Source organism: Dufourea novaeangliae, unplaced genomic scaffold (genome assembly GCF_001272555.1).
Source record: "Dufourea novaeangliae isolate 0120121106 unplaced genomic scaffold, ASM127255v1 scaffold113, whole genome shotgun sequence".
NCBI lineage: Eukaryota > Metazoa > Arthropoda > Insecta > Hymenoptera > Halictidae > Dufourea > Dufourea novaeangliae.
Genome location: NW_015373986.1, coordinates 211,119 through 228,375, shown reverse-complemented (window position 1 = coordinate 228,375; position 17,257 = coordinate 211,119). Strand labels below are relative to the sequence as shown.

At 42.5% G+C, this 17,257-nt stretch overlaps 2 protein-coding genes across 2 annotated transcripts; one reads left to right on the top strand and one right to left on the bottom strand.

The window, feature by feature from the left end:
- The first annotated feature begins 1,614 nt into the window (after positions 1-1,614).
- On the top strand, positions 1,615-4,117 carry LOC107187366 (dnaJ homolog subfamily C member 1-like). The gene is made up of 7 exons (XM_015575445.1): positions 1,615-1,880; positions 1,985-2,086; positions 2,155-2,373; positions 2,447-2,688; positions 2,786-3,092; positions 3,167-3,394; positions 3,483-4,117. Exons 1-7 carry the CDS (start codon positions 1,734-1,736, stop codon positions 3,543-3,545), a joined length of 1,308 nt encoding a protein of 435 aa, XP_015430931.1. The 5' UTR covers positions 1,615-1,733; the 3' UTR covers positions 3,546-4,117.
- Positions 4,118-4,341: 224 nt separating this feature from the next.
- Positions 4,342-8,468, bottom strand: LOC107187338 (ATP-dependent RNA helicase DHX8). The gene is made up of 6 exons (XM_015575411.1): positions 8,329-8,468; positions 8,171-8,256; positions 7,332-8,102; positions 6,703-7,249; positions 4,717-6,614; positions 4,342-4,641 (listed from the first exon to the last, which is right to left on the bottom strand). The coding sequence occupies exons 1-6, from the start codon at positions 8,420-8,422 to the stop codon at positions 4,420-4,422; spliced, it is 3,618 nt and encodes a 1,205-aa protein (XP_015430897.1). The 5' UTR covers positions 8,423-8,468; the 3' UTR covers positions 4,342-4,419.
- Positions 8,469-17,257: the final 8,789 nt, after the last annotated feature.

The window sequence follows — 17,257 nt, the reverse complement described above, 5'->3', positions numbered from 1 at the left end:
ATTTGTAGCTGAAAGTACGTAGATTAATCCACTGTTATTGATAATAACAATAAACGGCCGGAACACTGTTAAAATCGCATTTAATCGCGGAGTACCACTATTTTTTTGAATGGTGGCGCCACCCGTGGCATTTCGCTCAAACTGCTAGCCAAATCATACCGACAGGTGAGTGAAAATTTTTAATGTTAGAAAAATGCGAATATCTCAGTAATTAAGCATTCAAAATGAACGCCATTAGTCTCAAATTGTTCCTCAGGACTTAATGCATGGACCCAATAGTGCAGAACTCCTGAGTTAGTAAAATTAATTATGCCTGTATTACCCAAGCCCCTTATGAGGCGGCAACCGTAATTGCAAAGATTTCGAACGCATTTACACCGCTAAACGGGCATGGTTCTTCTTCGTTTTGCATTAGATACACCGTTTAAAGAACGTAGATTACTATTCTGTAACGGCTGGAAACGAGTAATCGCAAGAACATTGTTAAAATCGCATTTGTTTACAACGGTTGACACTGTATCTCTCCTTGTGTACCCCGTTGAGTTCACTTTGAATAGCTCTTCCAACGTTCTATGGACAAGTTACGTCTTGATCAAGCATTCAGTTTGAAGCTAAAAGAACGTAGATTAATCCACTGTTACTGATAATAACAATAAACGGCCGGAACAGTGTTAAAATCGCATTTAATCGCGGAATACCACTATTTTTTCGACCGGTGGCGCCATCCGTGGCGAATCGCTGAAACTGCTAGCCATTAATTGGTTAGCAGTTTCACCGATTCGCCACGGATGGCGCCACCGTTCAAAAAAATAGTGGTATTCCGCGATTAAATGCGATTTTAACAATGTTCCGGCCGTTTATTGTTATTATCAATAACAGTGGATTAATCTACGTTCTTTTAGCTTCAAACTGAATGCTTGATCAAGACGTAACTTGTCCTATAAAAGACAATAAAACGGTACATACGCGTTGTTCATTAATCCCATCACCATCTTCCTCCTAATTCGTATTATTTTATGTCTTCTTAAAGAAATCTGTATAAATAAGTACAATAATAAGTACGTAATTAATTTTCTTAATAAAAGTAATATTTTAATTTATTCTTGTATCAACAACCTCGAAACTTGTGAAACCATAATCTCGGTTCATAAATTAGTATCAATATTCTAAAAATTACCCGATAAAAATCCCACCAATCCAATAAAAATCTATCCACGAATACAACGACAATGCATTGGATGAGAGGTTCTCATTCGAATACCTCGTCTGTCTCATTAATTAACGATTTACAAATTAATCGCTGAGTTATTAATAATTTTGTTCTTCCCGCCAAATCATATTGGATATTTAATTCCCGATTCATTGTTCTCATACCATAGCGGGCAGCAGAAAAATCTCTGATTTTTTTACTCCGATCGGTATTACAGAACACGCGACACGAAGACACTTGAGATGTTTGGCTGTCCGTCTATTCTTTTTGTCGTCTGTGCTATTGGATGCATCCGCTGTACACGGGGCACACGGCCTACGTTTCAAATAGATATTCGTGTACGTAACCTCTTAAATGCTTACGATGTGGCACCTTCCGTCTTAACATATTCCGCTTCGTTTCTTCAGGAGACGGACTCGTTCGAACGGAAAACGATGATCCGAGCGTAAACGATCTTTGTATCAATCGACAGGAAACTTATCGACGGATATGATTGTGCGCACGTAGCAAAGAAAACAAGAAAATGAGACTGTCATTAGTGATTCTTGGGGTTTTTTCCTTTCTCGATTTATACAAATTCACGAACGCCTGGGACAATGACGAATTGGAAGTGTTCGACGTCGTCGAGGAGGTCAATCAAAATTTCTACGAAGTCCTTGGTGTTCCACAGGTCTGTTTCCTTTTTCAATGAAACACTTTTGTTCTAGGCTATTAATAATTGGTTCTAGAGAGCTTATTAAATAACTGCATATAAAACATTCACACGCTTTTTAGGTTGCGAATGCCTCTGAGATTAAAAAGGCATTTAGGAGGTTGTCCCTTCAGTTACATCCGGATAAGAATCCTGCAGAGGATGCAGAACAGCAGTTTAGAAAGGTGAGTCGAAGAATAGTGAAGTCTTCGGAAACGAAGAAATTAAAGCATTGGATCATCCTCTGTTGCAGCTAGTCGCTGTGTACGATGTACTGAAAGATCCTGGGAGGCGGCAACGGTACGATAATGTGCTGGTCAATGGACTGCCGAATTGGCGGTCGGCTGTGTATTATTACCGCCATGTGCGGAAAATGGGTCTTGTAGAATTAAGCATAATTTTATTCTTAGTCTTTACGGTCGGACAATATTTGGTGGCGTGGGGTGCATATTTCGAGAAACGGTATACATATGTACGTAATAAGTCTGTAATATCGAAGAGAAACTCGTCAACGTATTGGGAAAGCAATCGTGTACATGTTGCAGGAGCAAGTATTAGGGAGTAAGCTTCAGAAGATGCAGAAGAAGAATAAAAAAGGGAAGATGGATGTGCCGGATTTAGCAGACATCTTGGAGAAGATTCCTACTCCGAGCATTTGGAATACTCTTCCATTCCAGTTTCCACGATGGATAATATCGTTTACGTTATCCATACCCAGTCTCATTCGCGCGATGCGCGACGCCGTGGAAGAAAGAAAACGTAGGAAAAAAGAAGAGGAGGAGGCATCGTGAGTGGAGAACGTTTGATTTCGGGCCGAAATGTTTTCCTTTTATTGTTATTATTTCCCCCTTTTGTTCTTAGAATTTCTATGTATACCATTTCAGAGCACAGGAGATTGAACCGCTGGAACCACCGGAACCTGTATCTCGGACTAGAAGACGTAGACCTGCTTTCACGCCGCAAGAAAGAAGCAGTAACAATTACAAGGAAGTTACACGAAAGGACTGTGATCAGACTAATCATGTCTATCAGAAGCCTGCTCCGACTGGTGGGGGATTGTGGACCGATGATGATATATTGGAACTGATCAAGCTTGTGAAAAAATATCCCACTGGCACATCGGAGCGATGGGACAAGATTGCGGATGCAATGAATCGTACCATTGCGGATGTAACATATATGGCGAAGAAGGTTTCTATTTTGATTGAGTAGCTGCTGAATACCTGCTGAATGAACAACTGCTTTGCAATGTACATTTTTAACAGGTGAAAGATGAAGGCTTGAAGCCTGGCTCTACCACCGAGGAGACTCTGACGGATGAACGTTCGAAGAAAACGAAGACACGCATCAAGAATAATGATAACGTGGATAATGGCACCGAGTGGAGTCAAGAGCAACAGAAAGCGTTGGAAGCAGCGCTTGGAAAGTATTTTAAGGGCACGTCTGTAGATAAGTGGGAGAAAATAGCGAGTTGCGTTGAAGGGAAAACAAAGGTATAGTATTCGTATGTTGAGATACGATTAACTTTTAAGAAAATTTCCCGATTCTTTTATTTATTTATTTTTTTTACATGTTTTAAAGGACGAGTGCCAAGCGAGGTTTAGGCAATTGGTGGATTTAGTGAAGAAGAAGCAACAGACTTAATAGCCTGCCATGTGTACAAGATGTTCCTTCGACGAAACGTATAGTCCATACAATCAAGTTCGGAAATAGTATTCAATTTATATCTCATGAAAATGAATGTTTCATGGCTGTTCTACAACATTTCATATTGAATCAGTTGCAGATTTCTTAAAGGATTCTCTTATACAGAAATGATATTCGAAATATAATTGCATTAAAAGCGATGAAACTTTATACTCGAAGGGGGATACTAAACATAATTTCATTATTAAATGTTTCCGGAGAATGTATTTATTTAATAAATTTAATAATTAATTAAGAGGAGAAGACTGACAGATTATCATGATTGAACATTTTCCTGTTCTTTCAGATTAACGTTCCACTTGTGTACCAGTGTCGTCTGTCGAATCGAGTATATATTTCACTTTTCGAACTCGTGGAGAACAGTATATAACATAATGCCAAAGGACATAATAACTTTTCTATTCTTTTAGCATATATCGATATCCGTATTCGTTAAAATGAGAATGTCGTCCGTCTCACATATTTTTCGAAGTTTTATCAATTCTCCAATTTAAAATCATATATTTATATGAACTATGAATTATTCTATATACACGTTACAATTTACTTTATTATGTAAAAGACCAAGTTACTGAAACGTTAGTGTAAATATAGTATAGTATGATTTAAATGTTAAATGTATCACACAGTTCTGTTCAATACTAAAGTAAATCATTCGTTTTTGTATTATACACAAATATAGTAAGCGAAGCAAGGAAGTAATACTATACCTCTGACTTTAGATTTCGTTCAACATTAATTACACTCATTCGTACTGTCGTGCAATACGAAACTTTGTACAAAACTATTTACAGAATACGTAATAAACGCATTAATTGCGTCTTCTACGGACTCTAGATATTCGCCAAGCATTCGGTTCCTCGTATTTATTATAAAGTGGCTCCAGTCGTTGGTTCTTCTTGAACTTACTGAGCTTGGTCGGATCGCTGAACTTGAAGAATGCTGGAGCGAACTCTACCAGCCATTTTGGATCAATGGTCGTTACTTCTCTCATATATTCTTTAGTGGTCTGTACTAGCTCATGGTAGATAACCTAATAGCAGAATGACGGACGAGTTAATTATATCTTTTATTGTAACACTATTAATTCTCTTCTCAATTCACTTACCCATTCTGGTTGCCTATTAAATAAGGCACTGCTAGGATGGATGTAAACCACTTGGCTGTCAACTAATGTTCTGTACCCTTCTTGAGGATCCTTTTTGGCAGCATTTCTGAAGAAGCCCGAACACACAGCTTTCTGAATTCTCACTGTGTTCTTGCCAGCAGACACAACATCCAACTTGTGTCTATCCATGATACCTAACAATTGTTTGCGAACATCCTGTGCTCGCTTCAATGTCCTAATCTGCACAAAATTTTCATAGCACCAGGCATTGCTGAATTTGTTGTTTCTCCAAGAATTGTAGACCGCCAACAAAGTTAAATGGTCGCCCTCTGCCTGATTGAACTTGGCCTTCTTTTGATCAGCCAAAGCTTGTTTATCTTTCGGTCTGTAGAAAACATTCTGCACAGACAGCATGCTGACAATTGTCAGTATTTCATCGGAACACTGAAGATGCACACTCATGATCAGCATCTTGGAGAGGTTAGGTTCCAGGGGGAATTCTGCCATTCGTCTACCTAACCTGGTCAACAGACCCTCGTTATCTAATGCGCTTAAACTGTGCAGAGATTCTAAAGCCATGATCAGCGACTCCACAGGCGGGGCGTCCATGAAATCGAAGTGCAGTAAATCATTGATGCCCATCGTCTTCAGCTGCAGCACAGTAGTAGCTAAGTTGGTGCGTTGAATTTCTGGAACCGGGGTGGGTAACATTTCATCTCTATAGGCTCTTTCTGTGTAAAGTCTGTAACATTTTCCAGGCCCAGTCCTGCCAGCTCTTCCGGCTCTTTGCTTAGCAGCTGCCTGGCTGATCGGTGTCACTATGAGGCTGTCCATTCCTGTCTTGGAGTTGTACACTTTCTGCTTCACGAAGCCTGGATCAACCACGTAATAAATACCGTCGATGGTCAAGCTCGTTTCCGCTATATTCGTGGCTATCACTACTTTCCTCGAGCCAGGTGGTGCTGGCTCGAATATTCTAGTTTGCATCTCCGATGGCAGCGCCGAGTATACCGGCAAAATGATCAATTCCGGCACGTCGGGACCAAGAGATTTCATTCGTTCGTATAAAATTTCACAGGCCGTGTCGATTTCCTCTTGACCGGTCAAGAACAGTAGAATATCCCCTGGTGGTTCCCGCAAATGTATCTGCATCACGGTGATAAGTGCAGCGTCCAGGTAATCTGTTTCCGGTTCTTTTGTGTACATAACTTCTACTTCGAATGTTCTGCCGGGAATAGTGAATATAGGAGCCTCGAAGAAGTACTGCGAGAACTTCACGGCATCCAGAGTGGCGCTGGTTACGATAAGCTTCAGGTCAGGTCGTCTTCCCACCGCTTGTTTCAGCAGTCCAAACAGGACATCGGTGTGTATCGTGCGTTCGTGTGCCTCGTCCAACATTATGACGGAGTACGTCTTCAAATCGAGGTCCATCAGACACTCCCGAAGCAACATACCGTCAGTCATGTACTTTATATTAGTCTCCGGACCCGTACAGTCCTCGAAACGAATGGTGTAGCCCACCTCCTGTCCCAAACGACAACCAAATTCTTCGGCCACTCTCTTGGCAACAGACATGGCGGCCACTCTCCTGGGCTGAGTGCAGCCAATCTTACCGCGGGCCGTGAATCCAGCCTCTGCCAAGTACTGTGTAATCTGCGTGGTTTTTCCCGATCCCGTTTCGCCGATTACAATTAAAATCTGATTGTCCGTCACGGCTTTCACTAAATCATCCCTGAGCTTGTATATCGGCAAGCTTTGCCGCTGCTCCAGCAAGGTTAGGTTCGTTTTCTTTCCGAAGGACGACTTCTTTCCGCCAATCACGTGTTTCTTCCACTCGGGTAGATCTTGAGTTTGTAGACCGATCCCACGCATATTCGCTGCCAGTGTTCTGCTTTCGGCTGCGAGTGTATAAAGATTTGATATAATTGATAAGATATATAGGATGTAGTATATTAATAGGTTTTATGGGAATATATAAGAGATTACCTTCCGGTAGAGGGTCAATCCAATTCTTGTTCAGCCCAGTAGGAACAGAGTCCATTTCTTGCTCTCTTTGTAACATTTTCTGCTCTCTCCTTTCCTTCGCCAGTGCGCTCTGCATCATTGCAGCCTGTGCCAGAGAACCATCAGGATTCTTTACTATACGAACAGGACTCAGATCGCCAAGCGCCCGTCCGTGCCCGTGCAGGAACGGCGGTTCTTCCTCCACCAGCTCGATCTCCACGTCCTCCTCTTCGTCGTCTTCCCGTGGAAGAATTCCAGTTTCCATGTCGAATTCTGGTAACTCGTTTCTATCGATACACGAGGCGGCAAGCATCTGTTTTATCTCCCACTTCTCAGGGGACGACAATCTTTGTACACGCTTCCTGGAACAGGTTTCATCTTCGTCCCAGTTGCCTTGAAGCTCCAGCAACGAAGTCGGTCTGTCAGGGTTGCGCAAATGCTTCTCATCTTCCTCGGTTTTAGTAACAGCCACGACTGGATTCAAATCCCTGCCTGTCTCTTGGTCGACGTCTTTCATGCTCAAGGAGACCTGAAAGTATTCCATTCTGAGTAAGTGAAATTTCAACATTGTTTAAAATGCAATATTTATCATTTTATATACTGTCTGGTACCTTTTGTCCGCCTATATTTAGTACTTTTACAAGGACTTTCTGACCCCTAGACACCACGTCGCTTGCGCTAGCGACCCTTCCCTCTCTCCTCAATTGTGAAATATGAACGAGTCCTTCCCATCTGCGTTTCAACCCTTCGAGTTGCACGAAACAACCGAAAGGGACGATGTTGGCAACCTTGCCGGAATAAATTTTCCCGACTTCTGGATCCACACAGAGTTCTTCCACGGACCTTGACCTGGACCTATCGGAACCATGTCTGCCGGAATGCCTATCTTTATGATCACGAGACTTTCTGTCCCGTGATCTGCTGGATCGTCTCCGATCCTTCGATCTGTGACGCTTTCTGTCCCTCGATCTCGAACGATCGCGCGACCTCGAATTCGATTTAGATCTATGTCTTCGATCTTTACGATTCGACGAACGGGATCTGTGTCTCCTTCTGTCTTTTGACCTGCTTCTCCTAGAATGCTTGCTCTTTTTGTCGTCTTCCAGAGGCTGAATGTCGGTAGCAGGTTTTTTACTCTCACCACCGGACTTTTTGTGAGATGGTGCCAGTTCTTCTAAGCTTGCCATAGCGTTGCTAACTATATTCTCATCTGTCAACTCTTTGGTACTTGTCACATTTTGTTCATCATTGGGTAAAGCCAGGCCAGGAAACTTTTGTGCTAATTCATCTTGTTTAGTCGTAGATTTAGTCAGTTTCTCTTGTGTTGCCTTAGATGGTTTCATGTGTTGTATTATCCTTAAAAGATTAGCCATAAACGATTCCTGAAGGAATAACAAAATATTACAATATGTACAGACAGAATGCAAATTGAGCTTTATCAATTACTCACAGAAAATTCTGCACCATTTTCGACCAAAACTTTCTTGAATTTATCAACAGTATTATTTTTCTCTGCTAAATGAATGATAAATTCAGCTGAAAAAGACATAACGGGCTATGAAAATACATATTGGACTGGCTACAGATATCTTGCTTTTTTACTTTTACCTAAGTCTTTGTCATTTAAGCCTAAATGGTTCTCCAATTCCGTGCAGATTTTCGACACTAAGGACAAGTGTTCTAACTTTGTAACCTCGTCCATTTTTATAGCATGTATTACAAGTATCTTGTGTATGTATAATTGGATGACGTGAAAATTACGTCCGAAACAAGATTAATCAATTGTAATAAACCACATTTTCTGAAACATGCGAGATTAAATTGTACACCAACGTTTACTGTTTAATCACGCGAAGTTAATGGTAACCTCTCACGTCTTACGGTATAACTTAAAACTTATACGTACATGTGATCGATGCTTACATTTATTTGTGCAATGAACAATACCATGAACATCAGCAGCGTTTATTTCTACTTATAAAATGAAAACAACAAACTGTTCTCAAACTGGAACAACTGTTGTATTTGCCCATCGAAAATGATCGGTGATGATCGGAATCTAATTCTGAAAAAAAATTGCGGAGACGCATTGCACTAAAATCATCGACTAAATATAGTATAGATTTATCATTCAATGCTTTTTTCTGATCACGGTCCGGGGGCTGTGCAGCGCCCTTGCCATTTTAGTGTCCATATCTGACGTTACCGATAAAGCAGAAATTTGTTTATTATTAGCACAAATGTTTCATCGTGTCGTCGATAGATGGCTATACTAGTTCCGTGTCCGGTTAGCAAACCTTTTTTGAAATCTTGTAAAACGCATTTATAATGTAGTGTTGTGTCGTATGGAATGCGTGTGACATGTGGGATCATAAAGAACGATTGGAGACTGATGAAGTTAATTTGCAACAGTTAATTACCGAGGTATTTGCATTTTTCTAATTTTCTAGTTCATTGTATATTGCGAGATAACGCCACCGTGTCACTTTTCGCACGATTTGTTCAGTGTTTCGTATTAACCTCTAACCTTGTCTTAACATTCTTCTGACAACTTCACTCTCTAGAATTGCTGTATTGTTAATTATTTAACATTTAACTGATACAAAAGGAATTCCATTCTTATTGCAAGTGTACATTTAAATGTTAAATGTTAATAGCAACAAAACAGTATTTCACTTCGACCTAGAGGAAATGAATAACATTCATATTTATGAAATCCAGTTTGAAATCCTCACCACGTGACTCGATGTTGTAAGTTAATTGGTTAATACAGAATCTTCTGAAAAATTCGAAACACAATCATCTGAAATATTTCCGAACCACGTTTTGCAGGTAGCTTTTCGTTCGCCAGGGAAATTTAATAGTCAGAGCAACGGAGCGTAATTCGAAGTCGAATTTCTCAACTATTTAATTTATTATTGAGTTAGCTCTGAGATTTGGCTGACCGTGTCTATGCTTCCGTACGAAACCGTAAGTTTTAGTTAACAATAATGTAATTGGGAATTGTTTCTGCGCAATATCGAATCAAAGAAATCGTAGAAACTATCTGAAGGCTTTCGAAACATTGGAGAGACGCACTATACGACGTTGAACTTAGGCATAAGAATTTATTCGGCTTCCGTGTTTCGATTAAACCACTTCCAATTGCTATCGCATCTTCTTCCATGCCGATTAATCCGTTTCAGAGAGCAAAGTGCAGACACGTACAGATGAGAGCGGCAATTTGTAAAGGTTCGCGAGCCTCCGTTCGCATTTCAAGGAGAGTAAAAATGTGCGAGACAGACCAGAGGGAGTAGAAAGACAAGGATGGGCAGTATAATTGGCGAGGAGGGATAGTCGCGGCGTGCACGCCGCCTCGTAATTCATTTAGACGGTAGCTCGACGAGACAGGCTCAATTATGTGTGCCGCAAAAAAACTTCGGGACCAGGATCGAGCTGCTTCTTCGTACGTCGTGCGTGGTCCGTGCGTGGTCCGTGCGCGGTGTCGCCTCGAAAAGAAGCGAGACTCGTGTCTCGCGTCACTCAACCGAGCACCGTCTAAGTACACTGACGAGCAAACTCGGCTTCCTCTAGGGGAAAAAGCAATGTAGAGATAAGGGCCTCCTGCTATTTCATAAATTTATTTCAAATACTGAAATAAATGTTAAACCGAACGTTAATTTAGCATAAATTTCAGTAATTTCGAGACCAAGTGGTAGGAGGTCTTTCCTTTACATCAGTTTTTCCCCTAGCGGAAGAGAAGGGCTTCCTACCACTTGGTAAATTGATTTCAGGTACTGAAATGAATGTTAAACCGAACGTTAATGAGGCATAAATTTCAGTAACTCTAAGATCAAGTGGTAGGAGGTCTTTCCTTTACAACTTTTTCCCCTAGCGGGAGAGAAGGTCCTCCTACCATTTGGTAAATTAATTTCAGGTACTGAAATAAATGTTAAATCGGATGTTAATTTGGTATAAATTTCAGTAATTCTCAATACCAAGTGGTAGGAGCAAGGCCCCTTCCTCTATGTCACTTTTTCTCCTAGTAGTAGTCGAGTTTGCTCGTCAGTGTAAAGCCTGCGTGTATATATGTATATATATATATATACAAAGAACATGCAGCTACTGTTCTCTGACAGGGAGGGATGAGCAGGTTTAATCGGCCGGTCAGAGCGTGGGCCTCGTTGGCCCAAGACAATGAATCTCGGTGTTGATGGCAATATTTTAATGAAGTTAGCAAGTTCCTGGTAGCGGGCAGAAGACCGACGTCGGAGACGCGATTCCAGGAGCGCGAACGAAAAGAGCCCTTAAGGGCAGAGGGCGGAGGCGCCACCCAACCACTGATTTCCGCTTACCGATATCGTTTGTACAAAGCTGCCTTCATCTTCTAGGCTTCTCGGGGCCCCCGTCTCTGTCTTGCAATGCGAACGAAAATCCGTTTGTGAGCTTCGTCGAGGTTTCCCATCTCCGATGGTATTTTATGTCTTTTCCTCGTGTTTTAGAGATTTTGCTTGAGAAACAGTTCGAAAAGGAACATGTTTTTACGACAGGTTTTTTCATTTTCGAATGGATGGACTCTGGGTTGGTTCGTTTGGTGGATGTGGATACTTATTTTTAATCGGATCGGGACCTTTCGATCGTTTGCATAAGTGTTCGATAGCGTCGGATGATTCCGTATCGGTATGGGGCAAATAATCGTCGATTATCGTTAGACGAGTGAAATCGTTCGGGCAAACAACAGTCGCTTTGCATACTTTCGGATTAATTTGATCGATGTGTTGTTTAGAAAAGTTTTAGTACCTATTATCCGCTGACATTTTCAACTGGATTTTCAAAGGGTCCTACTTGCTCCCCTCTACACAGCCCCGAAGTCTGCCAATCGATCAACGACCTATGGGTTCAAGTTTCCTTTGATTTTCATTTCGTTGAATCGTGCATCCCGTGGAACAACGCTCTTCGAGAGCCGAGTCTACGCGCGTTAACGAGGTGCTAGCCATTTAATTAGTCGAAGTAATTGAGTCGAAAAGAAATTTAGTGACATGGAGATAGGATTCAATTTTTCTTGCGTTTTCGCTGACAGTGATAATTGTCCTTTAAACGGAATTTGGTGGACTGATGGCTTGCTCTGTGGTTCGGAGCTGGTACAGGGAATAGGTAACGTAAGGCGAGGCAAGCCAAAGTGGTATCATTAGGGAGAAATCACATGCAAAACCCAAGACGTTGAGATCGCCCCGTTCGGCCGTAAACTTTCGTAGATTCTAATCGACCGAGTGTAATTAGAGCGAGAGCAATTGTCGGTAATTAATTGGAAGCAAATTAATTAGCTTAGATCGAATAGAAAGTGGAAAATTACAACGTATTCGGTGCAGATCCGATTCCGACTGTCTGAATATACAAGAAATATTTCTTTCCACTCACTTTTCAATATTGATTATTGCTGATTTGATTTGAAATTTCGTGGCAAGTTGTTTAGACAATTCTTTGGTCCAATAGGTCATCCAAAAATCGTTTGTTCGTGAAATTTTACCAGTAATCGACTCGTTTCCGGATACGTACCTTGTGTCTTCTTTATTCCACGGGACCGAAATTGCCCCTTCCCATACATTTTTCATTGTTCGATGATGATAACGTCCTGCTTCAGCAAAGACACGCGAAAACTAGCAACCCGATTCGACCTAGGTCGATTAGAATTCATTTAACCGGGACACGGCTATCGAATTAAAAGTCCGCGTCAGCTCGGAAAACCTCTTGGAACTTTTCCTATCGTTCAAACTCTCAGCGAAGGATATAAAAATTTAATTCATCGAGGAGAATGACGTGCCGCCTGCCGCGGGCCACGACTTCCTTTCAAACTCGATCTTGCGACTTCTAGCTTCGAGCACCCCCTTTTTCATCCGTACCACTTCTCGTTTCGTCTCTTCCATATTATCTTCCTTTTTCCTTTCTTTTCTCGACTGGAAAATAATGACAGCCCCGAGACACGACTCGTGTAATCGTTTCAATCGAGCCATAACTGCCCCGCGATAAAACATTTCTCTTCCTTGCACCGTTCTCGATTCCCCCGATCTCTCGTGGCACTTGTTCCTTCGATGCTTCCTTCTTTTATTCATAGATTACGTTAGATAAAACAACTACTTTGTGGGGGTGATTTTCGCGAGCAACGTTATAACCCTCGAACAACGAATGCAGGGTCATTTTTACTCATCGGTAGTTGTTGCTCTATTATTTGTAATTATATGTAACGTATAAACATGAAAATATATATAAAATTTTACGCTTAAGTCCTCGTTGAATCCACGTACAATGGAAATTTTACTACAAGTCAAATTGACTCTGCAATCGTCCGCCGCGTCAGTCCCAGATCATTCAACGTCCGAGGGTTAATAATAGGAATGCCCGAAAGAGTAGATAATTTCGGGGCGACGCAACGCTGACACTAGCAGATTAAATTACCCGGAAGAAACGAAGTCGATAACGAGAACGAATCGCTTGGAAGCTGACTGTCGAACCAATCCCGATACTTTTCAATACTGGAAGCTGTCTCTTCTCTGTAGCATCTCTGAGAATCTGGAAAGAATCGCCAGAACGGGACAGACTGTAAGGAGACGCGACTCGGTTCGATTTACTCAATCGTAGATTCAATTTTACGCGGTTAACAAGCTCTTTCTTCTCCGTAATTTGTCTTTCTTTCGAGCTCTGTGATTGCAACTCGGCAAAAGAGAAATGGGCAGGGGAACGAAATACAGACTCTTCTCGATTATTGTCAGGTTTGTTCTACACGATTATTGTCCAGGCTTTATCCTCACCATTGGGGGGAGGGACTGTGGAACCTGTTAAGCGTATACTTTGTTGCTGAGGCTCAGGGTCTGAAACATTTCTGACTACACGATTATTGTTTGGGACGATAATCGAGAGTTAACTGTAAGACAAACAATAATATGTCGTTTTGGAGAGTGATTTATTTTTCTTTCGGAATGTCGTCTATACCCACACTTTTCGGCATGATTTATTTACACCATCGAGAAGCATCGATGTTCTCGGGGCTTTCCTCTTCGAGCAGATTTGCTTTTCCATGCCACGAGAACCGTCGAAAGATGTACATATCCCGAATGCGTTGCCCTCCGCTAGGCTTTTCTAAGGAACAGGCAATCTCTGTCCGCGTTAGATAACGAGGACATGGGAGAGGGAGGGTGGGGTCGCTTTTCATCTTACTAAATCAAGCGCTGGCTCTTCCATGCGTTCAGCACCGTCTGTGGAGAGAACGGTCCTGTTGTCGGAGAACTAGTCCTGCGGTATCTAAACAAGAGGCTTCCTCGAGAGCATAGGTAAACGACGGCTCAGTTTAATATCTGTATATTATGTCCACTCGACCTATCGGTTACCACTCGAACCTCCTAGTAAACCCTAAACAACGATCTAGTGTTTCGAAAATTCCACAAAAGTCGAAAGGTGAAACATACCGGGGGTGCGCTCGAATCTACGAAGGAAATTCCAAGATGTCGCCTTGGTGGCGGTCGTAAATCGAACCATTCAAGCCACAACACCGGTTTGTACTGTAATGTATGCCGCCAGTACCACCAACACCAGCGTAGATACTTGTGCGTGAACCATCCACGCCAAACTCATTTCCTAGAGCGAGGAGCAAGTTACTACAGCAACATCGGCAAGTCCTCGGCGGAGGGTAATAAAGCCATCTTGCCAACGGGGTGGTTTCGCCTCTTTCACCCTCGCAACCCGCCCCTGAGGAGGTGGCTGGATAGCGATCTATACTGCTGGGTACCCCTCTCATCGTTGCCAGGCAACCGTTCCTCTCTCTCTCTCTCTCTCTCTCTCCCTCTTTCAACCCCTTCTACAGCGAGAGGGTCCTACCAACCTCCCTGTACGAAGAAGCCGCGAGGGAAAGGGGAGGATCGAGGAACTGCACGCACGACAGAAAGGAAGCGAAACATCGATGATCATCCGATTTTCTGTTTCGAATTTTCGGAATATTAACGATGGTTCAGCCGATCACGATGGTCAACGATGTTTCCCTCTGCGTACGATATTAACGAGGAAAAAATTCGAGAAAAGGAACAAAGCACCGAGGGATTCAGGGGCGAGGAAAATTCGAAGCTTTCGGTGAGAGGAAGAGACGTAGAAAGGGGTTAAGGAGGCAGGGAGCAGAGATTGCGCCCTTATCTCGCGAGATACCGACCGCTTTCGGCTTCCGTTTCGTACTCCCTTCCCGTCGCGTCTTCTCCTCCTCGTCGACTGCCTTTTCCCGGGGGGAGAGAGGATTGATAAACCAACCGAGTGCAACGTCCGATTCGATCTGTCGCAATAAAATTACAACCCTCTGCGAAATCTACTTCTGTTCGTTGTTTACAAGATTCCACCTTGATCGCAGCGAACGTGTGTTACAGTGATCCTTCGATGAATGCGACACGAGGAACGGTGTTATTCCCACCACTAGGGTGTCCCCCAAATCAATCAAAACAGAGTAAACAGGACTTGGCTTCGGGCAAAAAATATATTTATGAGGGGCTGAAAACCAGTACGTCGCACTCATCGAGACATTACTGTAATGGTTAGAGAGACTTTCGAAGTGTCGGAGGACGATACACATATCATGGTAACGACGATATCACTTTTGTCGTTGGAACAGCGATACGGAGGGGAAGACGCGCGGTTAGAAGTTTAATAACTCGACGAAAGCGATTGCCTCGGCTGAACGTGGGGTTTTCTCACGGAAAGAGAATTCTGCCAAGGCGTGCACCGACTTCCCCCGCGCAACACCGGAGATGGAACCCCAGACGTAATTTCCGGTTTCGCCGCGGCGCGCTGGCGCGCGTTAGTCGAACCAAAAGACGATCGCTCAGCGAACGAGAGATAGCTCGAGATAACTTTACTCCCTCTGCGTCTGCTCTCCGCTTAGGCTGCTGCTGGCACAGCTCTCTTCCTGGTGTTTCAAGCGAGTCCCCCGCGAATCTGTGAAATTACATGGTCAACGATCACTCGATCGATCGGAGGATATACACAATCCTCTTCTTCATTTTTTCTTTTTCTTTCCCTCGCTGGTTTATTCGTCGAGCGAACGCACCCTACACCAGTGATTGCTAACCTTTTAGTTTGGTGTGTCATTTGATAAAAATTTGGCTTAAACAGGGTATCGTGACAGATATCGAAATATCCCTAATTTTTGTGGCATTTTCAGACCTAGTAAACAAGAAAAAAAAGGAATAACCACTTTTAGAAACGAATGATTTTGTGATTGAAATATACGTAAAGAAGTGAATACTCGTATTGAATATACAGGGTGTCCGAAAATAGCTTCGACTCCCGGAAATAAGGGGTTCCTGGGACGACTTTAAATAACTTTTTCCTTAGCAAAAATGTTATCCGAGGTTTTTCGTTAATATCTCGTTAACAAAGCTTCGGATAACATTTTTTCTAAGGAAAAAGTTATTCATTTAAGTACAATTATCTATGTTTATCTAATCTGTCAGAGTAGAAGTATTTCAATAACCGTGAATATTTTGGTTCCTTGGAAAATGGTTAAATGCATACTAATCTATTTGGTAATTGAGCACAAATAATATTACAAATTGACGAGGTATTCGTCATTCCGATACTTTTTGAAATGCATTTTGCCCATCACTGATTTCTCGGCGGTGAAGCTTTCCATTTCAATTGCGTCATTGGTCGAGACACGTTCCCTCGCGAGCAAACTTGGCTAGAGGAAAAAGTTGACGTAGGAGAAGGGCCTCCTACCATTTGCCTGTTGGTATTTGGAATTACTGAAATTTATGCCAAATTAACATTCGATTTAACATTAATTTTATTACCTGGAATAAATTTACCAAGCGGTAGGAGACTTTTATTCTACGCCGACTTTTCCCTTAGTCGAAGCCCAGTTTGTTCGTGGGTGTTCAAACACGCCGTTGTTCCGTGCCAAGGAGGTAAAGGTGGGAGGACGTGGTGGATATTGGGAACGATTCCGTCGAGGGTTCCGTGGTTAAATCACACAGTGTATGCAGGGCCCTCGGTTGCGACCCGCTGCCAACATCCCATCATGAATAATGAACGCGAATAATCGCGTCGCACAATATACGCTGGCACGAGCAGCAAGTGGTTCGAGTTATGCAATCGAATATTTCCTGGCCGCGTCCATTTGTATGGGATCGTATATTTTTTCTCGGCAACAGGATGCGAAATATGCGATCCTGGAATAAGTATAATTATCCGTCGATAAATCTAGCCGAATCGACTCTGCAGATCGAAGATTGGTCGTTTCGAAAGAAAGACGATACCCTGCGTGTTCGCCTCGAAACAGAAACACTGCTCCCACCTCGAGGATTTTATCCGTTTTATCAAAGAGGATACCGGTAAACTCGACTTCCGTTAGCCAAGTCGCCGTGAACCATTTCCATAAGGATTTCCGTTGGTCGTACGCGCGAAATTTTTGCACGGCAAGCTTCTTCTCGCGTGGCGTTTCTTTTTTTTGTACCTCCTCTACTCGTTCCCCCTTTTCGAGCCCACTTGAAATCTCTCTCCGTTTACGTTTCAACGCGGGGTCACG

What these genes read in the sequence shown, in the direction of transcription:
- LOC107187366 (XM_015575445.1), top strand. Translation starts at nt 1,734, where the DNA reads ATGAGACTGTCATTAGTGATTCTTGGGGTTTTTTCCTTTCTCGATTTA. An exon ending in AAGTCCTTGGTGTTCCACAG is followed by an intron (nt 1,881 to 1,984) that starts GTCTGTTTCCTT and finishes CACGCTTTTTAG; the next exon opens with GTTGCGAATGCCTCTGAGAT. An exon ending in TAACATATATGGCGAAGAAG is followed by an intron (nt 3,093 to 3,166) that starts GTTTCTATTTTG and finishes CATTTTTAACAG; the next exon opens with GTGAAAGATGAAGGCTTGAA.
- LOC107187338 (XM_015575411.1), bottom strand. Translation starts at nt 8,422, where the DNA reads ATGGACGAGGTTACAAAGTTAGAACACTTGTCCTTAGTGTCGAAAATC. An exon ending in GATTGACCCTCTACCGGAAG is followed by an intron (nt 6,615 to 6,702) that starts GTAATCTCTTAT and finishes ATACACTCGCAG; the next exon opens with CCGAAAGCAGAACACTGGCA. An exon ending in TTAATAGGCAACCAGAATGG is followed by an intron (nt 4,642 to 4,716) that starts GTAAGTGAATTG and finishes TTCTGCTATTAG; the next exon opens with GTTATCTACCATGAGCTAGT.